Source organism: Alligator mississippiensis, chromosome 5 (genome assembly GCF_030867095.1).
Source record: "Alligator mississippiensis isolate rAllMis1 chromosome 5, rAllMis1, whole genome shotgun sequence".
NCBI classification, from domain to species: domain Eukaryota; kingdom Metazoa; phylum Chordata; order Crocodylia; family Alligatoridae; genus Alligator; species Alligator mississippiensis.
The window spans coordinates 39,353,539-39,380,694 of NC_081828.1; the positions used below are offsets into that span (position 1 = coordinate 39,353,539).

Consider the following 27,156-nt stretch of genomic DNA (forward strand, 5'->3'; position numbering starts at 1 on the left):
AGCTGTTCAGGGGGAAGAAAATGATTGGTATGGGGGGCACATGGACTGGGGGCAGAGAATGAGACAGGGGATTTTCCCCTCTGGGTTGCTGCCCCCACTTCCCTCCAAGGCAGGGGCTCTGGCTGGCTCTGGGGGTGGGGATGGGGCAAGGGCTGGTCCCTTTTAGGTGGTGTTGCTCTGCCCCTACCTCACATTTATTCTGTGGTATGAGTTACTGGGTCTCAGCTTGGCTCCCAGCCCAGTGGCAAGTGGCTCCATCTTGTGGAGAACCCTGGGGCTCCCATCATTGCCTCTGCCTCAAAGCAAGGGCTCCCCAGGGCCTGGAAGTCGGTAGCAGTTTCACAGTGAGCTGCCCTCAGCCAGGATCTGACCTGGGGTGCCATACAGACAGCTGCCATGATGCTCTTGAATATCCCCTGCTGCACCTCTTGCTAGGGAGAGGGTAGGCTGGGAGAGGCCTGCCTCAGGCATTTATTACAAAGATCTTCATGGCACCCAGATCTGTGCGCCCAGTGCTCATTGGGGGAGTGGGGGTGCTTTGGGTATCACAGAATGATGTCACAGATGGAGCAGCTGATGTAATCAGCTCAGGAAGAGTGAGGACGTTACACACGTATAGCACAGGCTCACTGGAAAAGTCATGTCCTGAATGGAAGATTGTAGTACAGTGAGGATGTTCTGAGCAATGACAGCATGGCTGTGATGTCATGATTAGTGATGATGTCACAACACTCAGGGCAGTGGTGGTGCATTCAGTAATTCATAAGGCAGGAGTGCCATGCCTGAGGTAGCAGCTGTCATTCCTGTAGTAATGATGTCAGTGCTCTAATTACTTCACTGAGCTGATATCAGGTGAGATAGCATGGTGACGTCATAGAGGGAGGGATGATGTCACTTAGCTGTGACGCCACGCCAAACCAGGCCGTTAGACTTGCACGATGATGCTTTTAAGTATACATTTCCAATTTCAGAGCTCTTCGCAAATTCTTTAAAGAGCAAGCAGCAATTATCGCGCACGCCCGTGCGGGGTAGCATGTGGGACATAAGTGGGCATGCGCAGTGCCAGGAGACCCGGCGCAGGGGAAGGCAGGTCCGCGATTGGCTAGTGCTCAATGAAGGGCACCGGGACCAGAGCCTGAGTGCGCATGTACGTGGTGAAAAGGCGCATGCATGATTTCCTGAGGCCACCTGCAAGACCATTTGCGCATGCGTTGCTTCGTTGGGCGGGAGGAGTAAAACCCGCACATGCGCACGCCTAGTAGGCACTACCGGCCCGGAAGAGTTGGGGGCGGGAAAGTACATATGCGCGGCTCTTGGACACGGGCCGGAGAGACAGGTGCGCATGCGCGCGGGGAGGTGGGGCCACCCTGCCGCCGCATGCGCATTCCTCCGCCTACGACCCGGATCCTTCCCGAGAGAAGTGGTTGGCCGGCGCATGCGCGCTGCTCCGGGGGAGGGGGTTTGGCAGGGAGGCAGAGCGGCCACTGGTTCTGGGCGCAGGGCATTGTGGGATCGCGGCGGAGCCAGGAGCTCCAGAGGGGCCCGGTAAGCTTCCGCTCTCGGTCGCCGCCATGTTACGCCCCCCCCCGGGGCCTTCCACCCTGCCTGAGGGGCCTGGGCTGGGCTCTCACTCGGGGGCCCAGCCTGGGAGACTCGCAGGCACCCCCACCCATGGGGGGTGCCCTCGCCTCGGGGTGGGGGCGGGTCCCTGTGTCCCTACCCGCAGCCCTCCTCCCCCATGGGCTGCTCCTGCTGCCCTTGGAGGGGGGGGCGCACAGCTCAGCCCCCACCTCTGCTTGGGGGGGCTGCATTGGGGACTGCTCCAGGGCATGGGGCAGCCCCTCCCCACTTAGCTGAGGGGCGGGGGGTCAGCCTCAGAGCATAGGCTGGGCCTTGCTCCACCCTGGTGGGGGCTGGCTCACTGGGGGCAGCCCTAGGGCAGGGCTAGGTCCCTGACCCCCCTTGCCTGGGAGGCAGCTTCATAGGGGGTGCAGCCCCAGGATTAGCCCCTGGCCCCCCCCCAGCTGGAAGTTGCCTTTGTTGGGAGGGGGTAGGGGGTGCAAGGGGTTTAGGTTTCAGGGTTCAAGTGCTCTGCTCGTTGATCCAGCAAGGGGGGATGGGGGTGGCGGCAGGTTAGAGCAGAGGGCTGGAGCCAGCTTCGCTGTCTGGGAGCACTGGCAGGGAAAGCAGGACAGAGTATCCTGTCTGATTATCCTTGTCCGCCCACTGGAAGGGGCTGCCTGGGTCCTGCCACCCCTCGGAGAGCTGCCCTCCTAGGGGCAGGTTGGGAGCCAGGGTACCTGGGCACTATTCTAGCCCTGGGAGAAAGGAGGGCCTGGTGGGTTAGAGCAGTCAGGGACTGGCAGGCAGGATGCTTGGGCCTGGAAGGGAACTAGGGTTAGTGGCTTAGAGTGGGGTAAAATAGGGGGAGGTAGGGGTTCTCTGCTGTTGCTTTTCTGCTTTATTTGGAGGGGCAGATCTCTGTAGCATGCCTCAGTTTCTCAACCTCTGAAAGGGGGGTGCCAGCACCATTGTACTCCTTAACCAGAAAGGACGGGGGCCTGGGGGAGCAGGCAGGGCTTGGTGTGTGTGTGAACAGGCATTGACATCTGTTGGTGAGAGGCTTGGGGGGGAGGGGCAGCAGTGACTGTGACCTGCAGGCAGCTTCTGGCATCTGTACCCCCGGGCTGCCTGTGCCCAGCAGGACAGCTGTCCAGAGGGGTAGGCAGGACCCAGCCAGCCCCTCCAGAGGTGAGGCAGCATTGGCAGATGGTCTGGTTTTTCCTGGGCCTCTCTCATGGTGCTACCAGCCAGCTGAGCCTGGTAAAGCCTGTGACTGTTATGCTGCTGGACATGGTGTGGGCTTGGGGAGGTTTTGCATCCAGGTGATGGAGAAGTGCCCTGTCTAGGAGGGGGCTGGAAGCAGGGTACTGACCCATTGAGTGTATAGGGAGCTGTCCCCAACCTTTAGCTAGGGGGTGAGGCATGAGCCAGGAGCCTTCCTTGCCTGGGGAGTGCTGGCCCTGATCAAGGGAGGGAATGGAGTACAGAGGGAGGTCTAAGAGTACAGCCTAGGAGTCTCAAGGTCAGATCTTGCTGCTGACTTGCATGGCAACCCCTGGGTGGAGGAAGTTAGGGAATTCTCTCTGCCTTAGTTTTCCTCTGTGGACAAGAAGTCCACTTTCTGGTCCAGCAGCTGTACTGATGGGGATGGATCTGCCCCACAGGAAGTGCAGAGGGGAAGGCTTCTGTGCCTCCAATGAGCCTCTTTAGGGTCTCCAGTGGGCAGGGAAGAGATGTGTTACTAGGGGTGCTGGACTCTGCTGGCTATGTTGGGTGGGGACTGTGCTGGGACTGGAGGGCCCTGGCTGTGCCATGTACTGCCTGGGGACAGCCTGCCTGGCCTGGTATGAAAGGGGGCACTGCTAGAGACCCAGTCTGGTTGGGGATTGGGTGTGTCTATGTGGGGAGGGGGGTGGGAGTCAGTGAGCTGCCCAGAGCTCCCCCATTCTCCAAGGGGTGTGAGACCCACCCCAATTAGACACCCGCTAAAGGACATTGCCTACCTCAGAGTGTTAAGGCAGGGGCAGATGGTTGCCCCCATGTTAGGGGGGCAGCTCAGAGATCTGAGAGAGAGGAGAAGGCCCTGCCCTCTCCTCAGCTCTCCGCAAAACTGCTGCTCAACTGTCTTTGCAAACCCATTTCCTGTAGCTTCCGTTCTCTGCTCAGCTCACAGCACTGCCTGCCTGGGTGCAGGGGGGTGGGGAGATGGGAGGCTGGGGACCTGCTCAGCCAGCAGCTGGGACTTGACGGGGCTAAGGAGCATTTTTGCTGCCCTGCCTTCCTCCTCCTCCCAGCTCAGAGGAGCTGTCCCCAGGCATGACTTGCTGGAACCTGACTATGGAAGGGGTAAGGTTCCATGTCCTCATACTGGGCTCAGGACTCTGGCACTACTCGTCACCTTCATGACACTCCTTATGATAACCCCGCAGAAGCCTGGGGATTGCAGGGGTTGAGATCAGATCCAGACCTGCCTCTGGGCCATGGCCTGATCCAGCTGTGGGACTCTGGGCCCCTCCTGGGCTGTCTCAGTTTAAGCCAAGCACCAGCTCCGGTTGTATATCTGGGCGGTGCCCAGCAGGCTAGAGGTTGGGTCGGAGCTGGTGTTTTGCCTGGTGTGAGGGGGGCCTCTAGTTTGGGAAGGCATCACTGTGAAGTGGGGGGCCATGATCCTAGGGGGCTCCCTGGCAGAATGGAGGTCCCCATTGCAGCCTGCAGGGGTGCTGTGTGCAGGACCCTGATGTAATAGTCCCAAGTCTGAACTGGAGAGGGAGGTTCTTTAGCATCTCATGGGATGGGGTCCCTAGACTTAGCTGGGGAGAGGAGGGGTCTGTGTGATGCCTTGGTAGGGAGAATACAGCCCTCTGTATCAGTCTGTGGAGTGCCGGGGGGGAAGTGGGGGGTCTGTGGGAACCTCGGTCTCAGTCTGGGGAGCTGTGTGCAGCCCCAGGGGGAGCGAGGTAGGGAGAGGGGGGTCGGTGTGGTATCACAAGTTGGGGAGGCCCTAATGTCTGCCTGGACATCTGTGTGGAGCCCCTGTGTGCCAGGACCTTTCTCATGGCACTAAGTGTCAGTGGGGCTGGGTTCTTGTACCCTCCCTGAAGTCTGGTTTCCTTGTGCCCAGGTTTGGCCCTGCTCTGACCTCATTCTCTGCAGCCACCTGCTCCTGGACAGCTCCCTGCTGGTTGGGTTTGATCCCTAGCACCTGCCAGTCCTGGGCCCCTTCCCATGTGAAGGATGGGCCTGGAACAGGGGTTGGAAGGGGCTGTGAGTGGGGTGTGGATCCAGTCTTGGGTCTTAGGCTGGGTACTATGTGTCCGGATAGGAAAGTTCCTATTTGCTGGGGGAGGGAGGATCTCCGTTTATGGGAGGCATGACCAGGGCCTGTGTGGTACAGCAGGGGGTGCTATGATTTGGGGGCTGTAGGTGGGATTTGTAAGGCAGCCCCTGAGCTTCAGGACATAGGTGGGACCTGTGTGACACCCAGGGGCAGGTTCTCCTCCCTGCCGCCACCCCGCCATCTCATATCTGAGTAGCCCCCTGTTCTCCAGAGTCATCCACACCCCTTGCCCATTCTCCCCAAGTCCTTCTCCCAGGGTACCTGGTCCTGGCCCAAGCCCTGGCCTTGGCCAGGGGGCAGGTGACATGTTCCTGCACATCTGCCCCACTGAGGTTGACCCCGGGTTCCCAGAACACCCAGCTCACAGTAACACAGCTGTTCCCAAAATGCAAGAGCCAACCTGGTGATAGGGCAGTCTCCTGCACTGACACCCTCAGGTCTCTGGCTCAGGGGGGCTCCCTTTTGCCCCACCTGTTGCCTCAACAGCATTGGGGCTGGAGCCTGGGAGCTGGCAGTCACAGCCAACTGTTCTGAATCACCTGTGATCACCTGTGGGGTGCCTCTGTGGGGCATGACAGAGCCCTCAGTCTGGCATCACAGCCAAGAGCTTTCCAGTGACAACCACGGAGCTCCTTACCAGACCCATGCAGCTAGGCCCTTCTGTAGAGGCTGTGAGGATTGGATCCCCTCCAGATCTTCCCCCTTCCCGGGCCCAACTGTCACCCCACCCCTGCCTTTATGCTGGCAGCATCATGGCATGCCCCAGGCTGGGACAGTGTTGCCAGGCTCAGCTTGGGTTATCCAAGACTTTGGGGGAAAGGAGGGAGGGGGGGCGGGGGAGGGAGTAGTGGTAACATAGCTAAGCACTGGTTTCTAGCCAGTGCTTACTGAGAGGCCTCCACCTCACTGATGTGTACAGTTTGTCCCTGCTGGAGGGATCGGGCCCTGCTCTGTGCGAGTGTGATGATTCCACCAGGTCCTGGATGGGGGGTTGCTGATCCCACACATCCCTGTGCTGCTATAAGCTCTCCCTTCTCTGGGCATGAGCCAACAGGTCCCAGTCCCTCCTTGAAGCTGAGCATGGACAATACAGGCATGGAGCCAGCAGCACAGAACAACCCTGAGCCTGTGGGTCTTGGGGACACCCCATGCCCTGGATAGGAGCCCTGTGCCTACCTTCACTCCCTCTCCTGCCCCTTAGTCCTGGGTCTTGTCCAGATAGGGCAGCCGGCCAGTCAGCGTCTCAGCCCCAGTATGGGTGCTGGTGCCTGGATAGAGAATGGGGAGCAGCTGAGGTTGAAGAAAAGGGGGCACTGGCCCCAGTCAGAGGTTGGGCTGGGGCAGGGACTGTCGCCTTCCAGGGAGTGCTGGCCCCAATACTCTGTCACATCCGAGGTGCCCCAGCTGTTCCATCAGTGTAGGAAACCCCCGCCCCCCTCGACCCTTGTCTGGTTCCAGACTGCCTGAGCAGAGGCCCTAACCCCTGCTCCCCTCCCTGTCCAGGGCAATGGGGCTGGGGGCAAGGTGCCCAAGGCAGGCCTGGCAGGAATAGGCAGCTATTTCTGCTCATCCTCCTGCACCCGATTTCTGCCAGCCCAGAGGAATCCAGCCCTTTAAATTCTGTTAAGTCCCCCACCTACTGACCTGCTGCATAACCCTGAGCTGGAGCTCCTGCCCCTGCCTTGGGAGGTACTTCCAGGTGCCGTCAGAGCCCCAGACCTGCATCGGAGCCAAACATGGGGTTCTTACCCCCTGGTATTTGCAGTGCCAGAACAGGAGCCCTGCAGTGATGGAAGAGGTGGGAACCCTGCCAGCTACAGATGGGCCTGGGACCAGGTGCCTGGACACCAGGGTTCTTTTTCTGCTTCACCCCCTTGGTGGAGTTGTCTCTCCCTTCTCTGTGCCTCAGTTTCACCTCTGTCCTGGCTGTATAGCTCAGAAGCTTTTTGGGGACAGGGAAGGGCCTGACACTGGATGTTGACTCCCAGGGGAGTCATGGTGGGCCATGGTAGGGCTCAGATGGGCCAGGGAGGGGGCTGCTGTCAACCCCTTCCCTGAAACTTAAGGAAAACTGAGCAGTCAGAAGCTGTGGAAGCCAAGCAGATACCAACTCGTGCTCTGTAAGACCCCACTGGCAGAGCTGGGAGAAAACCCAGGAGTCCTGGCTCTCAGCCCCTGCTGCTGTAACCCACCACACCCAACTTCCTTCCCTCCTGGAGAGCCCAGGAGTCCTGACTTCTAGTCCCTAAGCTGCTCCAACCTTCTTACCTGTCTTCAGGCTGGGAGAGAACCCAGGGTTCCTGGCTCTGAGGTTCTCCTTGTGCTAACATAACAGATGCTTCACTTCCCAGAGCTGGGAGGGAACCCAAGATTCCTAGCTCTCTGTACCCACTCTCTGTCACATCTCGAGGATGCTGTGCACAGTGTGGTGTATAGAACCCCTGATGAGCCCCACCCCAGAGGTGGCTACATCTTGTTACCAAGCAGAGGGATCCTTTATAACCAGCTTTGCCCTGCACCACCTCAGAAACAGCTGCATCTCAGAGTCATGCAAGGGGCCCCTGAATGGGGATCCCTTGTCTGTCTAGCAGTCAAGGCAGGTGTCCCGTGTGTGCCTTGACATCAACCAAGAGCTGAGGTTTGGAACCCCACTCCAAGCTAGGGCCAAGCATGGAGTGGGGAAAAGTTGAGGATGGGCACCTGTCTGGGGTAGCAATGATTTGGGTGGGGGAGTGCGGTGGGGGGGGAGGTACAGTGTATGCTAAGAGCCAGGCCAGGGGCTGTCCTTGGCATGGGGCAGGGTAGCTTTGCTTTAGGAGCACTGTCAGTAAGTGCTGTCCCAGTGCATCAGAGTCTGGATCGAAATAAACAAGTAATCCCTGTGGCTGTGCACAGGGCCCTCTCCTGGCATGAAGGGTGATGCTGGCATGGGAGGGGAGCTTCTGTTGCAGAGAGGGGAGTGGAATCTGCATACAGCATAGATATCTGCCTCTGGTAGGGGGAGTTTAAATATCTCCTGGCCTGGCCTGGCCTGGCCTGGAGTCCTTGCTGAATAAGAGCGGGGAGGGTGTTAACCCTTTCCCATTGAAGCAACCCCACTCACCCCTGCCTTCTTCCTGCTATGTCTTTGTAGGGCAGAATGTTCTGGAAATTTGACCTGCACACGAGCTCTCACATTGAGACGCTGCTGGAGCGAGACAACGTGACGCTGGCTGAGCTGCTGGATGAGGACGATGTGCTGCAGGAGTGCAAGGTGGTCAACCGCAAGCTGGTTGACTTCCTGGTGCAGCCCCAGCACATGGAGGCACTGGTCACCTGTGTCACCCAAGAGCCCCCTGCCCACCTGGATGAGCGGCTGCGGTACAAGTAAGCTGCAGTGGCAGAGGGCTGCAGAACAGGAGTGAGGGGCACCATCAGGGCTGGGTCAGGGCAGGGGGCTGCAGGATGTGAGTGAGGGGCACTGTCAAGGCTGAGGTTGAGGGCAGGGGGGTGTGGGTGGGGAGCGAGGGGCACCAACAGGGCTGGATGTAGTGGGAGTGAGGGATACCAGCAGGGTGGGAGGGGGCTGTGGGGCAGGAATGAGGGGCATTAACAGAGGTGGGAGAGAGGGATACCAAGTGGGGGGATCCTATATAACCCTCTTTGCCTCTGTGAATGGCTTGGGGAGGGATAAATGGTCAGGGTTTTGGAGTCAGGACACCTGGGTTCTCTCCTGAGTCCTGGGGGGAGGGGAACAGTGTCTGATGGATTAGAGAAGGCTGTCTGGGAGCCAGGACACCTGGGTTCTGCCCAATGTCTAGAGTGTCAAAGCACAGTCTGCTGGGTTAGAGCAAGGGTGCAGGGGTTGCTAGGGGCCCAGATACATGGGTTCTGTCCCTCACCCGGCTGTCCCTGGCAGGTACCCCAGTGTGTCATGTGAGATCTTGACGTCGGACGTGACCCAGATCAACGACGCTCTCGGCGAGGACGAGACCCTGCTGCGGCGGCTCTATGGGTTCCTGCAGAGTGCCAGCACCCTCAATCCCTTGCTCGCCAGTTTTTTCAGCAAGGTTATGGGCATTCTCATCAACCGCAAGACTGACCAGGTACATAATCTGAGTGGGGTAGAGTCCTAACAGGACTCTCAATCCTCCCCACCCCATCCCCCAGTCTCGCTGTGGTGTTGGGCTGAGTTGAGCAGGGGCTGGTGCCTTCCCTGGCTGCCGGTGACTGGGGCCTCCAAACAGCTGAGATGCCAGGCCAGCTGGGTCCATGGCAGGGTCCTGGCCCCCAACCAGCTCTTCTTGATCCAGTTGGAGCCATCCGGTCTTGGGAGGGAAATTGATAGCCGCATCAGGGTGGATGTCAAGGGAAAGCAGCCTGGCATCCTTTTTGGGAAGCAAAGGGGGGTAAGGAACCTGTGTCCTCCCAGGGCAGCCCCTGATGCCAGCCAGAATGCCTTTGGGGAGTTCAGGGCAGGGGGCTGCAGGTCAGGAGTTGGGGACACCAGCGGGCCTTGGGCCGGGGGGCTGCAGATTGGAAGTGAGGGATGCCAGTGACCAAGAGGCCCCTGCCCTGGATTTCTGTTGTCCCCAGATTGTGGCATTCCTGCGCAAGAAGGAGGACTTTGTGAGCCTGCTGCTTCGCCACATTGGCACATCGGCCATCATGGACCTGCTGCTGCGCCTGCTAACCTGTGTGGAGCAGCCCCAGCTCCGCCAGGATGTCTTCACCGTAATGGCCCCACCTTTCCCTCTCCCCTGGGGGTGCCTCAGCCCCTACCCTACCTCTGCCTACCCCAGCTCCTCCCCAGCCCACATGCGGGCACAGGTCCCTGGGCATCCAATTGATCTGGGTTATGTGAGCTGGAGCTTCAGTGATGCCAGGAGTCTGGTCACCAGCTGACTTCCCTTCAGCCTCCACCCTACAGCTAGGCCTGGCTGTGGGGGTTTGCAGTGCTAGGGGGCAGTGGGGGGTCGGGCAGGGGGCTGGGGGGCAGGAGTGAGGGCACTGGCAGGGCTGGGGAGTCAAGGGACTGCAGGTCAGGAGTGAGGGCCTTCGTTACACTCTTTCTCGGGGTCCTTTGTACAGTGGCTGAATGAGGAGAAGATTGTGCAGCGCCTCATCGAGATGATCCACCCCTCAAAGGATGACAATGTGAGGAGCAAGGAGGGGGTCTTGCCCTGGGGCAGGTGATAAGGCTGGGTGCACCTGTCTGACGTAGGGGGGGCTGGGTTCAAGCTGGGCTGATCAGGGCAGGAGCAGCATAGGGAAAACTCTGTGATCTCTGCCAGCCTGAACATGTGCCCCCAGGGAGGCTTCTCCTGCTTGAGTCACCAGATAACTGGCTTCTGCCCCCACTTTAACACACCAGTCCCTGCTCCCCATAGAGAGCTGGGTTAGAACCCAGGTATCCCACTAGCCCCCCCCCCCCCCTTCCCCTCCCCCCTCCCTGGGGGTGTTGTCTCCAGATCTTGGGGTTCCTTGGTAACCTGCCCCAGTGCCTGAGGGTGCCAAGGATGAGGCATGGCCTTGGCTGCTTTTGGGGTCTGGCCCTTCCCTTTCTGTTGCCATTGCAGTAATGTCCTTCCCCCTTGCCCCCGTCCCTAGCAACATTCCAACGCAGCCCAGTCCCTGTGTGACATCATCCGCCTGAGCCGGGAGCAGATGATCCACATCCCCGACAGCCCCGAGCCTGACCAGCTGCTGGCCACACTGGAGAAGTGAGTGCAGAGCCCAACCAGGGCTGCTGGGGAAAAAGGGCTGTGGGGCAGGAGTGGGGGGGAGCAGCAGCAGGGCTTCGTGGGTTGAGAGGAGAGCCTAGGGCTGGGGCTCCTTACTATTAGCTTCAATGAAAAGGAGAAACTGAGGTACACAGTCTTCATGCAGATAACATGGGAAAGCAGGGGGAGAACCCAGGCATACTAGCACCTATCCCCCACTTATCTAACCCATCAGACCCCAACTCCCCTCCCAGAGCTGAGAGGGTACCCTGGTGTCCTGGCACCCAGCAACCTCCCTGCCCCCAATCTTAACTCATCAGACCCCCACTCCCCTCCCAGAGCTGTAAGGGAATCCAAGATGTCCTAGCACCCAGCCCTCTCTTCCTCCTCTCAACATACCAGACCCCAGGACCAGCCCAGGGTCAAGAGATAAGAGAAAAGACTGTTTTGAGTTCTGAGCTTTTCTGATAGCTGAGGGGAATGTAGGAAACCTCCTCTGTGTCTAGGGTTAATGTCAAAGGAGCTACATAGGTTATGGAGCTGGTTATACGGGGGTTGTTGCCCTGTCCTGTGATGCAGCTGGCTCTGGGGTGGGATGTAATGGGGTCTGGTTATACAGGGCCCCTTGCCCTGTGCTGCACTGCAGCTAGCTCTGAGGTGGAGCATGGGTGTGGGATATTTATACAGGGCCCTCCCTCCTGGCACAAAGATGTAGCTGACTCTGGCACAGACCATGGGTGGAAGGTAGACGGTTTTTATACAGGGCCCTCTCTCCTGGTGCTGAGATGCAACTGCCTCTGGGGTGGGGTTTGTTGGGGGGTTGGTTATACAGGGCTCCTTGCTCTGTGCCATGATGCATCTGGCTCTGGAGTGGAATGTGGTGGGGGTGTTTATACAGGGCCCTCTCCTGGTGCCAAGATGTAGCTGGCTTTGCTCTAACCCTGGTCTCCCACGCAGGCAGGAGACAATCGAGCAATTGCTGAGTAACATGTTCACGGGGGAGCACAGCGAGTCAGTCTTGGTCAGTGGGATCCAGGTTCTCCTCACACTGCTGGAGCCGCGCAGATCCAGGTGAGGGCAGGTGGGTGTGGGGCAGGGATCCAGGCCCCCCTCTCAGCCCCCTGTCCTGCTGCTCACCCCATGCTCCCCACAGGGCCGAGCCGGGAGGGCTGGGTGGCTTCTACTGTAACCTGGATGGGCAGCTGGAGATGGGCCCTGGCAGCTTGGATGTGCCTCAGCGCCAGGTCAGCCTGGGTACCCTGCTGGCACTCAGGCAGCGCCTCCCGGACTTCCACCAGCTCCTGCTTGAGCCCCCCAAGGTAACAGGGTCAGACACCAGGGTTTTGCCCAGCTGACAGAGGGACCGGGACTGTTGAGTTAGACATGGGATGCTGGGACCCAGGATGCCTGGGTTCTATCCCAGCCTGGAAGGAGATCAGGGTCTAGTACAGGGGTGCTCAGCCTCTGGCCTAAAGAGCCATGGCATCCAATCTGTGGGGCTCCACACAGGTTGGGTAATCTGATGGTGTGAGTGCAGTGGCAAGTAACATGGCCACCCCTCCCATGCCACCAAGTTCCCAAGCAACCAGATGGGGGGCCAGGCCATGCCCCCTTCCCTCCCTCCCCTGCAGGACCAGTTGAGGCAGACTGGTCCCTGACTGCCCTCCCTCCCCAGCCCCTCCACCCACTCCACAGTCAGATTGGGCCCTTCCTCACTGCCCAAAGTGCTGGATCAGGCCCTCTGACCAGATCTAGTCCACAGACAGACAGCACTGTCCATCTAGCCTGAGTGGGGGGAAAAAGTTGGGGAGCACTGGTGTAGCATGTTGGAGCTTGAAAACTAGAAGCTGGGACTCCTAGGTTCTGTCCCAGCTCTAGGAGGGGATTGGGGAGGGGTGTCAGACTAGGAGCCAAGGAATCCTGGGTTCTAACTCTAGCTCTGGGTGGGGAGTGCGGTGTAGTAAGTTGGAGTAGGGGTGATTTGAGAGCCAGGTTGCCTGGGTCCTATCCAAGTTCTAGGAAGGATCAGGGTCTTGGTTAGAGCAAGGAGGGTTGGCTGGGGATCCCAGGCATTTAGATACTATCCCAGCTCTAGGGGGGGTAGAGCAGGATGTAGGGGAGTGTGGCTACCGGTCCAGGCTCTGGGGTTCCGCACGGGGGCACTAACCCTGCCACGTGGTGCAGCGTGAGTCCCTGAGGATGACGTGGGGGCTTCTGGACCTGCCGCTGGGCAACACACGGCTGCACGTGGTGAAGCTGCTGGCCAGCGCCCTGGCTGCCGGTGACGCAGGGCTGCAGGACGAGCTGCTGGGGCTGGGCGCCCTCGACACCATGCTGGTGAGTGGGGGAAGGTGGCAGGAGCTGTCACCACATAAGGAACGACAGGGAAGCCAACCCAGGGCCCAGCCAGCCCAGCCTTCCAGCCCCATCTCCCCTCATCTTCCTATCCCTTTCAGGTTCAGTGTCTGGACTGCCCCTGATTTCTCACCTGCTGCTCTGAGTGGTCCGTCATGCCCAGTGTCCTGTCTTACAGCAGCAGGGAGCAGATGCTGAAAGGAGGGTGAACAGGATCTAAGCAGGGTTTTTTTCCCCATTGTTCCTCTCACTTGCAGCCTCCAACATTTAAGGTCTAGAAAAGTCTGGTTGAGAGGCAGTGCCCCTAATTCCCAGGTTCAATAGCTACTGATGCCCCTTTCCTCCAAGAATACATCCAATCTTTTTTTTTTAATCCAGCTAAGCTGTCAGCTTCCACACCGTCTGGTAGCAACAAGTTTCACGCTTGAATGTTTCGTGGCATGAAAAAACTTCTTTTTGTTAGTTTTAGACTTTGTACTTGTTAGTTTATTTTCTTGTGACCCCCAGTTCTTGTCTTGTTAGAGAAAGTAAATAATAAATTCCTAGCTACCATATATACCTGATTCTAAGACAACCTTGAATTTAAGACGACCCCACAGTTATTAGGGTCTAGACATGGAAAACTATATTTATTTTTTCCATGTCTAAAATCTAGTTATTGAAGGATTCTCTTAAATTCATCCCTCCCACCACTGTGACAGGAAAAGTAGTGGCAGAGTAAGCAGTAGGTTGGGGGCAGGCAGCCTGCCACATGCCCCTTGTCCTCCCCCTTGCCCTTAGTGCCTGTCCCCCTCCCCCCTTACCTTTGCAGCTGCTCTTGCTCTGTCTCCTCTGGGGGCATGGAGAAGCCAGATACTAGCAGCAGCTCTGTATTCAGTCCGGAGCATGGTCAGAGCCACAGCAGCTCCATGTGCCCCTTCCCCACACTTCCCTATACACCCCCTGTCTACTGCATGAGCCACCCTGGCCCTGTCCATAGCCCCAGCTGCTTGTCTGGCCCATACTTGAATCTTAAGATGAGAGGGTTTATTTCTGCCACGCTGAATGGGGACAGAAACCTTGTCTTGGATTTGAGTAAATACGCTACTTTCTTTTCACAGTTTAGTATTTTGTAAACCCTTCCCATGTCCTTTTTCTAAACTGAATTAGAACACTTTAGTCTCTCCTCAGATGAGATGGGGACTTTGCCTCAAGCCCTGATGAGGAAAGCAAGGCCTAGGCTCTGATTCCAGGAGCAGGAGGCTCTCTATGGCCAGCTGCACTTCCTGTCCCAAATCAAGCTGGTGTCTGAATGGCCTCCAGTGTACTCCACCCCAGATGCAGCCTCAGCTCAGCCCTTGATCACCAGCTCTCCTGTGGTGCCACCTGCTGGCCATGCCCTGAGCGCTGTCTTTCTTTCCATTCTTAGGACCTCTATTTCGAGTACAGTTACAACAACTTCCTGCATGCTCAGGTAGAGGCCTGCCTGAGCACCATGCTCCAGGCTGGCCCCGGGGACACCCTGGAGGACAGCTCTCAGCCTGTCCCAGACAGTCCTGTCATCACGCACGTGAGTGGGATTGGGAACCACAGCACTGAGACCCTGAACCCAATAGTCCTAGCTCCTCTCCCAGAGAGCCCAGGCATCTGAGCTCCCACTGCTATAAGCCACCAGACTCTGCTTCCCTCCCAGGGCTGGGCTAGAACCCAGGCATCCTGGATCCCAGCTTTCCCACTTCCCTTCTGCACCTGGAATAAGAACCCAGGCATCCTGGCTGTCACCCACCAGACCCTACTCCCCTCCTAGATCTGGGATAGAACCCAGGCATCCTGGCTCCCAGCCCCTGTGCTTCAACTCACCACACCCCACTACCTTCCCAGCCCTGGGATACAACTGAGGAATCCTGGCTCCCCCACTCCTCTGTTGTTGCTGGTACAGAACCCTGGTGTTCTGGTTCCTAGTCCCCTGCTCTACCCATTAATTCCCACCCCCTCCCACAACTGGGGTATAACCCAAACATTCTGGCTTCCAACCTTCACTTCTCTACCTCACCAGAACCCCCATCCTCCCAGAACTGGGATAGAACCCAGGAGTCTTGTTTCCCAGCCCCTGCCCCTGTGCTGTAACCTCTTTCAAGTCCCTCCAACCCTGGGGTTTTCCCACACACACGCCGTGCCCAGAGCCCCCAGTCTGACCCACTCCCCTTCCCTCCGTAGCTGCTTCAGAAGTGCCGCCTGGTTCAGAGAGTGCTGTCTGCCTGGGAAGAGAACGAGCAGGCTCAGTAAGTGGGAGTGTGTGTGGGGCCCCTGCCAGGGCAGGCTCTGCCCTGCTCTCGCCAGCCCAGGGGATGAGGCTCCACCATTGAAACAGTGCCTGGGAACACCAGAGAGAGCATCCATCTAGTCCTCTGGAGTACAGCCTGCCTAGGGCTGGGATGCACCTCTCTCGGGAGGAACACAGTGAAGGCTGGGTATAGACAGACCAGGGTGCTCAACCTCTGGCTGGTCCATGGAGTTGTGGTGTCTGGCCCACAGGTCAGGAAATGGGAGCAGGGGGAGGGCAGTGGCAATTAATACTGCTGCCATCCATGCCCCTTCTCCCTCCCTCCCTTCCCTTCCACAGGGCCAGTTCAGGGTCAGCCCATGCCTCCCACCCCCCAGACTGACCCACATCCCCTTCCTCCCCATAGGGCAAGGTCTGTCACAGCTGGGTCAGGGCTGAGATGCAGCTGCCTCTGGGGTGGAGCAGTGAGGGCTGGATATAGTGCAACCTAGTAGCTGGTACTGAGATGCAGCTGCCTCTGGAGTAGGATGTGTTACCCAGTACTGGGATGCAGCCACCTCTGGGGTTGGGGCACGTTGGGTGTACAGGGGCCCTGGTTGAGATGCAGCTGCCTCTGGGGTGGAGCTTCAGTGACCCTCTTCTCCTGCCTGGGTCTCTTGCAGGTTGGCTGGTGGGAGGCGCAAGGGCTACATGGGGCACCTCACCCGGATCGCCAATGCCTTGGCACAGAGTGCTGAGAAGGGCCCCCATGCTGCCCATGTGGGGCAGCTGCTGAAGGGTAGGTGCAGGTGGGGATGGTGTGGGTCATGCTAGGCACAGGGAAAAGGACAGAGCTAGGCTGCCAGCTACCAGCAAACATCCTCCACCCACACCTGGGGCTTCAGATGTTTCCAAAACCTTTGGTGGGCATCCTAGTTGCAGGCCCAAGCCTGGAGGCTTGGGGTTTGGATGCCCCTGAGTTGTGCTTGCTCTTAAACATAAGGCCATCAGAGCAAGCAAGGGAGGAGACTCCTACTTCCATGAACTGGGCTTAAAGCCACTGCACCTCTGTGGGTACTGCATCACACCAAAAGAGCAGTTCTCCTGGGGTGCGGTTTAGGAAAACTGCCTCTTTGGACATGGATACATGGTATTTCCCCTGCCAGGTTAGGAAGCCACTACGCCTGTCCTGAGCCTTCATCTTAGCCTGTAACCTAGCACTACAATTCAGCAGAAGTAGGGGCTGGTGGGCACCATGCGATGGGGCTATTCTCTGTTCCCCCTCCAAGGGGCCAGGCTCAGGCAGGGACTCTGCGGGGGAGGAATGACTTTTCTGATCCTCCCCTCCCCTACCCCATCTGCCCCCAGACCTGCCTGAAGAGCTGCAGGACCAGTGGGAGAAGTTCATCTCTGGGCATCTGGCAGAGACCAACAAGAAGAACATGGTGGATCTAGTGAGTACCCACCACTCCCATCCTGCCCCTTGAGAGAGGGGGCATATAGGGCAGCTGGGAGAGGCAGGGAACTGGGGTGTACCCTTCCCTGCTGACTGTGGCACCAGTGTGGCAGTGGTTTTACCCTGGGGCCCTCACTTGGATGACTTGGATGAGAGGGTGGAAAGCACACTGTCCAAGTTTGCTGATGACACTAAGATGTGGGGCGAGGTGGACACACTTGAAGGGAGAGAGAGGCTGCAACTAAATTTAGACAGACTACAGAAGTGGGTGGATGGTAATAGGATGGGGTTCAATGTAGATAAATGCAGGGTGCTGCACCTGGGGAGAAGGAATCCACAGCATACATACAAGCTGGGGAGCTCCCCCCTTGTGAGCACAGAGGTGGAAAGGGATCTTGGAGTCATTATTGACTCCAAGATGAACATGAGCTGCCAATGCCAGACCACAGCCAGCAAAGCCAACCGCACCTTGTCGTGCATCTCAAGCTGGTCCAGAGAGGTGATACTCCCTCTCTATGCGACTTTGGTCAGGCCGCAGTTGAAGTACTGTGTCCAGTACTGGGCGCCGCACTTCAAAAGGGATGTGGCCAGCCTGGAGAGGGTTCAGAGGAGGGCCACCTGCTTGGTGAGAGGACAGCAGGACAGGCCCTACAAGGAGAGACTGAAGGACCTGAACCTGTTCAGCCTCAGCAAGAGAAGGCTGAGGGGGGGACCTGGTGGCTGCCTATAAACTCATCAGGGGAGATCAACAGCAAATAGGTAGAGCCCTTTTCTCCCCAGCACCACCTGGGGTGAAAACAGTAAGGAACAACAGTAACAAGCTGATGGAAAATAGGTTTAGGTTAGAGATCAGAAGGCAATATTTTACAGTTAGGGTGGCCAAAATCTGGAACCAGCCTCCCAGGCAGGTGGTCCTCACCCCTACCTTGGGCATATTCAAGAGGAGGTTGGATGATCACCTGTCTGGGGTCTTGTGAACCCAGCATTCATTCCTGCCTGTGGCAGGGGGTCAGGCTAGATGATCTGTTCAGGTCCCTCCTGACCCTAGCTACTATGATACTCCTTCACATACCACTCCATCCCCCCACCCCTCAAGGTCGCAGCTAACCCAGTACATCTCCCTGTGTTACTTGCACTCCCCAGCCAGCGCAATACTCTCCCCCACAACAGTGCAACCCAACACACATGCACACACATTCCTCACAGCCAGCCCAGTATACCCTTCCACATTCGCACCTATCCCATCAAGGCCCCAGCCAGTCCAGTTATACCCTGGCTCTCTCACTCACTCGCATCCCCCTCCCCCAACTCCTTATGCCACATCTGTCCCAGACTTCCCCCTTCTTACTTTCCAGCCATGCCTTGGCACTGGCCCTCAACCCTGTAGCAGGGGATACCCCCAGGTGGCACTGTAGAGCCCCTCTAAACTGGGTGATACAGTGTGGGAAGTGGGGGCTGGGATGTGATGTTCACTCCAGGCTGTGACCCTGGCCTGACCTATCTGCCTCTGTCCCTCTTCAGGTGAACACGCACAACCTCCACTCTTCCAGTGATGATGATGACGGAGACCTGAAGGAGTTCAGCTTCCCCCAGGAGGCTGTACTGCAGCAGGTGTGTGTGGGCCAGCCCCCATGCTCATGGAGATGCAGGATTGGTTATAGATGCTTTCAATAACCAGCTCCACCCCAGAAGCAGCTGCGGCTCTGTGCTGAGGGTAGGGTCTTGTATGAATAGCTCCCAGCGTGCTCCACCCCAGAGGTAGCTGCATTTCAATTCCCATATAAACACCCTCCAACGCAGAACAGCCCTCAGTAAGTTATTTCCCAGAGGCAGCTGCATCTCAGCCCTGTGTGAGGGGTCTCTATAAATAGCCCCTAATGTACCCGACCCCAGATGTAGCATTTCAGTGCAGGGCAAGGGGTCCTTGTATAAAGAGCCCCATCCCCTTTGCTATGATCCACTCTAGAGGCAGCCGCATCTCAATGCAGGGCAAGGGGTACCAGTATGGCCCACTCCAGAGGTGGCTGCATCTTGGCACTGTGTGCAAAGAGTCCCTGTGCTGAGCCTGCTGGGATCTGTGCCCAGCTCCTGCCAAGTCTGTTCTCTGTCCTCTTGCCCCCCTCCCCCCACCCCCCAGGCCTTTGTTGATTACCAGATGCAGCAAATGACCTCAGCCTTCATAGACCACTTTGGCTTCAATGATGAGGAGTTTGGGGAGCAGGAGGAGAGTGTCAAGTGAGTACTGCCCAGCCCAGCCACGAGGGTGCAGTTGACCACTGGGTGGTGCTGCTTCCTCACTGTCTGATCTTTGTTAGGAAGGGCAGGGCTAGGAGCCTGGACCCCTGAGTTCTCTCCCAGTTGTGGGAGAGGAGTGGAATCCTAGTGAGTTAGAGCAGGGGGGCTGGGAGCCAGGACTCCTGGGTTCTCTTCCAGCTCTTAAGAGGGTAGTGGGGTCTGGTGGATCGGATTCAGGAGGCCTGGGTTTTCTCCCAGCTGTGCTGTGGTTCTCGCAATACTTGGGACCTACCTGGGCATTGGATGGGTTTCTGTATCTCTGCTCATTCTGCCTGCAGACCCTTCTGTGCCAGATATTTGGAGTGATGCTCCCACTGCTATGGCCAATTCAGAGAGGGACTGCCTGAGCTAAAAGCATCAATCTCCTGGGGGCTGTGTCCATCTCTGTCTCTCTAACCCAGCCTTGCCCACACGGCACAACCCACCCCCACCACACACCCCATCCTGAGATCCATCCATCTAGGGCTGGTACTTCCAACATGCAAACTGTAATCTCCCCAGGCCCCCCCCCCCTCCAGTTGTGGGGGGTATGAGGGTCTCCTCAGCCCCCTCAGTTTGATTGTCTCTGCTTCTGTCTCTCTCTTTCTCTCTCTGCCTTCCAGTGCTCACTTCCGCCAGCTCAAGAGGTAACAGTCCTAAGAGGCCCCCCTCTCCCCCCCACCCATCACCTGGGCACAGGCTGGAATTAGTCTGACCATTCCCTTCCCCCCCTCACCTCCACTCCCACAATCCTGGAGAAGGTGGGGGCTCCCTCCAGGCCTTACATGGTTAACCTTCCCACAACCCCTTGTGGGATGACCAGACTCTGGGCTATACTAGTCACAGCACTTCCAGCCACCCTCTGCCACATCCCCAGGCTCACCTATGCATGCAGAGGGACCCAGGACATCTGGGTTCTATCCCACAGGTCTGCCTCTGTCCTCACAAACATCCCAGCCACATCTCCCTCTCCCACAAAACTTCCCTCTCCTCCAAGGCGCTCTCTGGCTCTGGACCACACCACTGGGGTCTGATGAGAACTGCTATGGCCAGGGCTATCTCAAGGAAGCAGGACACCTGAGTTCTGTCCCAGCTCTTTGTGGGGTGTGGCGGCTTAGACTGAGTCATGCAGAAGGATTGGGAGCAAAGACACCTGGGTTCTATTCCAACCTTGGGAGGGGGGCGTCCAGTGAGGTAGAGTAGGGGACCAGGATGTTCCAGGCTAGTCCATGCCTATCTCATACCAGCCCCTCTGTTCCAGTGCCCCCTTCGACAAGACAGCCAATATCACCTTCTCGCTGAACGCTGATGATGAGAGCGTGAGTGTCCCCTTCCCTCCCTCATGGCCCAGTGCTGGCATCCCCTGGTGCCCTACACAGCCCTTGCTACCTGCTACCCATGGGAGCATGAAACCCTTGCTGCCCCCACTGGGGATGAACACTCCAGCTCTCCAGTCTGACCCCCTCCTCCCACACACAGCTTCCTACTTCCTCCTGCCCCCTCCCCCAAGCCCCTCTGACCCACACTGTGCTCTGCCCCCCACAGCCCAACTCCAACCTGTTTGAGATCTGTTACAAAGAACACATCCAGCAGTTCGATGATGACGAGGAGGAGGAAGGTTTGGATGGGGAGGATAGCTGGCACCAGAAGGCTCTGGACTTCCCAGGCGGCACCACGCATTTAGCACGGCCCAGGTACCAGCTCTGCCTGTGGGAACCCCAGTTCACCCTGGGCTCTAAGGGAGCCAGGACACCTCGTTTCTCTCAGACCACTGGGAGGGGGGTGGGGTCTGGTGTACTGGAGCTGGAGCAGTTGGGACCTAGGGCCACCTGGGTTTTATCCTAACTCTGGGAGCGGGGTGGGATCTGGTGGTTTAGAACCAGGGAAGACTAAGAGCCAGGATGCCCAAGTTCTCTCCTGCCGCTGGGAGGACTGCATTGTGCTAGGTCAGAGCAGAGGGCACTGGGAGGCAGGATGCCTGGGCTCTATCCTCAGCCCTCGGGCGTGGTGGGGGTGGGGTCTGGTGGGTTAGATCCAGGGGGAGTGGGAGCCAGGACACCTGGTTCTCCCAGTTTGGGGACAGAGTGGGGGCTTGACACCCTCCTTCAAAGCAGCTGTTACTGTTTGCTGTCAAGGATGGACTCTGACCCAGGGTGTTGGTGAGGGGGAGGGTACTGGGCTGGGTAGGCTTCTGGGCCTGATCCTTGGGTAGGTACTAGGGTAGATGGGCTGGTACTCTAATCCAGGTCTCCTGTTTTGCCTTGTGTAGGAGCTGCGGGAGCACAGACAGCGAAGACAGCCGGGACTCAGAGGAGGAGGAAGGCGAAGAGGAAGACACGGGTGGGGGGGGAGGAGGCGGTGGTGGCAGCAAAGACGACATCAACAGCAACTCTGTTCAGGAGAAGGGGGCTGAGGGTAAGACCCCTGTAGGGCCAGGTTCAGTCCAGCAGATGGGGCTGGTGGGGGGTTAAATGTCCCCTTCTTTCTCTGGAGCAGGAGACAGGCTGGGACTGGATAGAGTCTCTGTGACTTGGAACTGTACAGTTAGGATAAGGATCTCCCCCCACTCCCCACCCTACCAAGCGAGGGCTTGGAACCATAGAGACTCACTCGCAAACCAGCACAAGATCATAAAATGCTGGCTAGAGTGGTGCCCCCCTGGGAGGGCCAGAACCGTAGAGACTGTCCCATAGAGACCATAGAGTAGGTCCCAAACCACATTGCAGCCATAGAGAGCTGGCTAGAGCAGCATCACATGGGGAGGCAGGGGTGGTACTGGGGAGCCCGGTGGGAAGAGAGGTGAGGAAAGGACTCAAAGAATCCATTGCATATGCAGTGTTTATGCAAATTGTTCTGGGCAAGCCAGTGTCATACATGGTAGAGCATGGGGGGAATCTAACCACTCTAATGCCTGCCCCGTTCCTCCCCAGGACCATGCTGGACTGCCAGTCTTGTGCCTGCAGACATACCTGCCATGGCCCTTGCTGGTGGGGTGGACACTGGTGCCGCTGTGTGGGACACGCCTGACTTGAAAGCCTCACACCCCCCTCCGGGAGGAGGCTGGGCTCCATTCACAGACTCTCCTTCACTGCAAACCAGGTGAGGCCCACACACAGCTTTGCATGCACAGGGGAAGGTCCTGCCTTTGTCTGCTACCAGGGGGCACTTGGTAGTAATGGATTGTGGGGCAGGGTATCTGAGGCTGGGCCATGGGGCTGGATCCTGGGGGAATATGGGGAGGGAGGTAAGCTTGGGGGTGCTATGTATATGGGGCCTGCCACAGGATTGGGAGAGAGCCAAGATATAGGACTCTGGGTTTAGGGGCTGTTGGGGGCTCAATCATAGTGATGCTGGAGGGGGTGGAGTGGGATATGATCAGGGAAGCTACACAGTTAGGGACATATGTTTGGGATGGGGTCTCTTCCTCCATTTTTCACGGGCCTGCTTCTCATCCTCTTCCCCCAGCCTCTCGCACCCCAACGCCCTCCCAGGCTCCCATGCTCAGGAAACCTCAACACAAAGCAATGTACCTTCAGCAGGAGGTGAGTACCCCTGGGGAGCGAGATACCCTATGGGGGGGGGGTGCCGAAAGTGTCCCACCCAGTCCCAAATCCTATGCAGCTAGGAGGGAATTCAACTTCCTCTGTAGTCACAGGCTGGTCTGTAGCCAGTCACTTAGGAAGGTGATCTCCTCTGGAGCACATGGGAGGGGGGGGGCGGTGCCACGCTGGCCAGGCCTGTGGGAATGGTGAGGGGGATATTAGGCTGGGTGGGCTCAGGATGGCTGGTGGGTTCCATGCTGCTTCTTAACTGCCCCTTTTCTGCCCCAGGTCTCCAGGAGTCCCCCCGCATGGGTTCACCTCCCCAGGCGCTGAACGGCGAGCTGGAAAGCCACGCCAGCTCCCCCACTGAAGGCCAGCCCCCCTACCGAGGGCTAGCCAGCATGGAGTAAGAAGGGTGCAGGGTGTGGGGCTTGTAGATGCAGTGGAAGGGACTACCCTTGGCCAGGTCCCTTCTCAGTCATCTCCTTTACATTAGTAGGTGCCCTAGGGGTGAGGTTTAGCCAAGGGGAAGAGCCATTTCTGGCCCCACCCTTCTCCAGATGAGTGTCCCTTAAGGTTTGGCCGCATAGAAGTGGGGGAAAGGAAGCCCTGCCTCCTTGGCTGTGCCCCTTTACCTTGGAGGGAGGTCTTCAAGGGGAAGGGGATGTTTTGTCCCTTCCAGTGGCAGCCGGTCAACAGGGGGCACTTGGGCACCACCCCACCAGTTTCAAAATGACACACACAAACTGTCAGCTAAATACATTTTTTTAAATAATAGTATTGTTAATTAGAAATATCCAAAACAGCATCAGTTGAATTAACAATGTAAACAGAAGTAATAATAATTTGTTCTTGCCTATGTCTCCTAGTAACATAATCAGTTGTTATGCTTGTTCACTACACATACACAACAAAAAGTTGAGTATGTGCAGTAAACACCTTGGGATGATCTCCTTACTGCCCAAGTGACACATGAGCAGTAGAAACACCTGAACAGCTTGAATGGATGGCAATAACCACTTGTTTAAGTGGGCAGCAGTGTGCCTGTACTGACACAGCCCAGGGGAAACCCCCAACCTTGCGGGAGGGGGAGGGGAAAGGGCGGAGCCTGATGCATTCAGTCTCCCAAGGTTTGGCTCAGGCTCACTTTCCTACTGGAGCCTGTGAGGTAAGTGGGGCTTGCAGGGGGCTGGGGAGTTGCGGGGCAGGGGGGGAAGGAAGCTGGCTGGGGGCTGAGGGAATGGCAAGGTTTGCAGCCAGCCCAGCACTCTGGCTGGGAGTGGGGGTTTGCAGCTGGGGAGTGTGGGGACCTGTGGGGTGTGGAGCAGGGTGGGGGTAAGACTTGCAACTGGATGATACAGTGTGATGCTTCACCTGCCCCACCTGTCTCAGAGTTCACCAGTTGTGCCTGGCCCCCTCCTAGCATCTCCCTTTAGGGTAGTGCTGTGGAATGGATTCTGTTGGGGGGGGGGGGGGGGCATGGAGTTTGTGTGGCTGGAGGAGAAGCCATACTTGGCCCCACCCCTCCAGCTGAATTTCTCCCCTCTTCTTTCTTCAGCACAGAAGGGGCCTCCCCATCTACCTCTGATCCTACCCCGCAGTTCCCAGGGCTCACAGACCCCCCCAGGACAGAGAGCGGCTCCCCTCAGAGGCAGCAGCAGCCAGAAGCCAGGTGAGGGTTGGTCCCAGGTGTGGGGGCAGGGATTAACAGCCCCATGCAGAGTGTTGGCGGGGAGGGGCAATTACTTAGCCTGTGAACCCCACCACATACTCCCTCCTGGCTTAGTGCAAAAGCCCCCAAGGGCTCCTAGTGGGTACAGCCCTCCCTGGGGATATGTTTGCCAGGCTGGGGGGAGTAGCTGCAGGGGAGTCTCTTGGCCTGTGACACCTTTTGGGTGCTAGGTTGGGGGGACAGACTGATGGGCAGGGATGGTGAGGGCTGCTTTGGCAGTTCAGCCAGGCCATGCTGGGATTTCAGAGTGCACAAGGGCTTCAAGTAACACCCCTCCCCTTCTGTCTCTCCCCTTCTCTCCTCCCTATGTCTGTCTGTCTCTGTCTTCCTCCTCCCAGATAAAGTTTTCAGAAGGCACCTGGGGAAATTCCCCGTCATGAGCTGGGGAGGGGCTGGCTGGGGGCACCCCCCTGGCCCCTCCCCCTGGTTTTACCCATGGATTCCCTCCATTGGGGGTGCAGCTTGGCATGGGAAGGGGGGTACATGAATATGTGGCCTCCCACCCACCCCATCACAAGATGCTCACAGCAAGCGAGCGAATTCCCTACCGCCCTCCCCAATCAGGATACGGGGCCTGAGAAGCTGATCTGCTCCCTGCTGGTACCATGCCCCCCCCCCCCCCCCCCCGGTCCCATGTTGCACTGAAACCACCGTGGTTTGATGGAATTAGAAGCTAATAGAGATGTGACTCTGGAAAGCACTAAATGCCTCTTGGGGGGCGGGGGGCTGCCCACCCTCCTTCCTTCCCACCCCCCAGAGGTCATGTCTCCCCTGTGGTAGCCCCCATCTGCTGCTGGGGGAGGGGGCATGGACTGGCTCAACCACTCCCATCCCAGGAGAGGCCTCTGCACTTCTGTGTAAGCACAACCAAAGACACCACCCCATGCCCTTCCACTACCCCTGTCTGTCAGATGCAGGGTCTTAGCACAGTGCACCCCCAAAAAAGAGCACAAGTGAGATGGGGGTGGGGGGAGTAGGCACCAGGGTGAGTACTCTAGGGGAAAAAGGAGAAGATTGGAGGTGGGGGAAAGGAGACCACTGTGGGGTGATGGGGCCCAAGAGATGCCCCCCCCAGCCAGATTCGTGCCTCCCCAAAGGCTGAGGGTAGCTTTCCCTCCCATGTCCCACGGATCCCACCCCCAAAGCAGGTTCTAGGGGGTGGGGCTTGTCTAGCTCCACCTCCTTGGGATTACAGTGGGAGGTGTTTGTCTGTAGCCCTGCCCCCTTGGCTGGTCCATGTGGGAAGGGTTTTGTCCTAGCCCCACCTATGGGGGGAGGAGCTTTGTTGTAACCCCCTCCCCCCAGGCTAATGGTGCATCTCCCACCTTTGGCCGCTGAGGTGGGGGGGGGGTGATACCTGGTATGGCCCTGCACCCTCCTCCCACCCAGGGGTGGCATCTGGGGGGACCAGGGGAAGAGGAGAAGGGACCAGTTCCCAGGTGCTCTGGAATGGGAAGGAGTCTGTCCCACAGGAGCCCAGCCTAAGGTTAGGGTTGCGGGGCATCACCTTGGGGACTTGGAAGTGCTCATTCCACCCTCCTGCCCCACACCTGTCCCAGCAGCCTCACCACAGAGGTGCTCTGCTTGCACTAATTTTGGGGTTGCACTGGCAATGCCCCTGCTGGCAGCTCTGCATTGCTGCATTGTTCAGGAGTCTGTGGAGGGGGCCTGGTATGTTCCACCCCCACCCCACCTTCTTTCCCCCCTCCTCCCCCCCCCCCAGATGCCCAGCTTGATGGGCCCATGACTCTGAACTGGGGTGGCTGTGGCACGAGGGGCTCACTGGGGTGTGATCTGGGGCAGCAGGGCATATTTTGGTGGGGGAGGGGAACCAGTCCAGTTGTCCTACCCCTATCCTTGTCTTACAAGCACTGAACACCCCTCCCCAGAAAGCCAGTAGCAAACAATGACATCCTGGTAGCCCACTCCTCTCCCCTGTCCCGTTTCCACACCCCCCACCCCTTCCTGGCTACCACTCAGTGGCAATACTTCAAGCTCTTAAACACAAACCAACCAAGAAACTCAAGTGGCCTTTTTTGCGTGCGTCAGCCTGGGGCGTGGGGTGGGCACAGGGCTGGCCCCCCTGCCCCCGCCCACCCAGCCCCCCCCACCCCCTCTGCTCTGTGTGTGTGTGTGTGTGTGTGTGTGTGTGTATATGTGTGTGTGTGTCTCCAAAATTGTTTCTTTCTTTTTTTTGTTATATTGGATGAAAATAAAAAATATTCAAAGCCTGGAAGCACTGCAGCTTTCTCCCTTTTGGGGCCCGGGAGAGGGGATCAGGGCTGCTCCATGCCTCTGTAGCGCATTCTCTGCTGTACAGGTATTGGTAGGGGAAATCAAGGCACAGGTTTGTGCACTGAGGTTGTTCAGGGAAACAGAGCTTGAAGACAGAGCCCAGGTGTCCTGGCTCCCATCCCCCCCCCACCTATTAGACCCTTTCATCCTAAATCGAGCTAGAGCCCACACATCCTGGATCCCGATGCTCCCTGCTGCCATGCATTTAGATCAGTTTATGTCTGCAACCAGGGTACTACAAGATGCTTTTAAGGCTACCACAGAACATTAGCACTGTTGGGTGTGCAGAAACCTATGCATGCTTCACAAGACAAACCCAGATATTTTGAATAGGAAGCCACCATGTCAAGCATTTTCTGACCTGTTGTGGCCTTTTTAAGATCCATGACAGACATATTTGAAACATAATTAGTGAATCCTGTCTTATGTAGTGACCTGAGCACATGTTCAATGGCCCCTTTACCTGTGATATCTTGAAAATATATTAACTTTTTACAGCAGCAGCACGTTGGCTGCTGTAGTCCCCCTGCTTTACCTGTGACAGATTGGGGTGCTGTGTCTCATGATTTCTCAGGGTTGATGGTAGTTTTGCAAAGAGATTAGATTATGGATTTGCACAAGATGTTTTGGATAGAGATGATCCTGCCTCAGGCAGGGG

The 27,156-nt window shown here is 57.6% G+C and overlaps 1 protein-coding gene across 5 annotated transcripts; it reads left to right on the forward strand.

Annotated features, from left to right (window-relative positions):
• Positions 1-1,269: 1,269 nt before the first annotated feature.
• PPP6R1 (protein phosphatase 6 regulatory subunit 1) lies at positions 1,270-26,439 on the forward strand. Of its 5 annotated transcripts, none has more exons than XM_059728128.1 (24): positions 1,270-1,336; positions 8,034-8,266; positions 8,799-8,985; positions 9,476-9,613; positions 9,971-10,036; positions 10,490-10,602; positions 11,560-11,673; positions 11,756-11,921; positions 12,787-12,939; positions 14,366-14,506; positions 15,154-15,218; positions 15,883-15,998; positions 16,568-16,653; positions 18,177-18,266; positions 18,793-18,890; positions 19,553-19,576; positions 20,191-20,248; positions 20,475-20,623; positions 21,199-21,344; positions 21,860-22,028; positions 22,395-22,471; positions 22,760-22,877; positions 24,030-24,143; positions 24,542-26,439. In XM_059728128.1, the coding sequence occupies exons 2-24, from the start codon at positions 8,040-8,042 to the stop codon at positions 24,543-24,545; spliced, it is 2,619 nt and encodes an 872-aa protein (XP_059584111.1). In that variant the 5' UTR covers positions 1,270-1,336; positions 8,034-8,039; the 3' UTR covers positions 24,546-26,439. The 5 variants fall into 5 exon arrangements, with proteins under 5 accessions (XP_059584111.1, XP_014454431.2, XP_019344420.2 ...); XM_014598945.3 differs by lacking the exon at positions 1,270-1,336 and adding an exon at positions 1,369-1,545; XM_019488875.2 differs by lacking the exons at positions 1,270-1,336; positions 19,553-19,576 and adding an exon at positions 1,370-1,545.
• The last annotated feature ends 717 nt before the right edge of the window (positions 26,440-27,156 follow it).

Excerpts from the sequence above, each read along its gene's own strand:
- PPP6R1 (XM_014598945.3), top strand. The coding sequence starts at position 1,378 with ATGCGCATTCCTCCGCCTACGACCCGGATCCTTCCCGAGAGAAGTGGT. Across the intron at positions 10,037-10,489 it reads ACCCCTCAAAGGATGACAAT|CAACATTCCAACGCAGCCCA; the intron begins GTGAGGAGCAAG and ends CCCCGTCCCTAG. Across the intron at positions 16,654-18,176 it reads AGAAGAACATGGTGGATCTA|GTGAACACGCACAACCTCCA; the intron begins GTGAGTACCCAC and ends GTCCCTCTTCAG.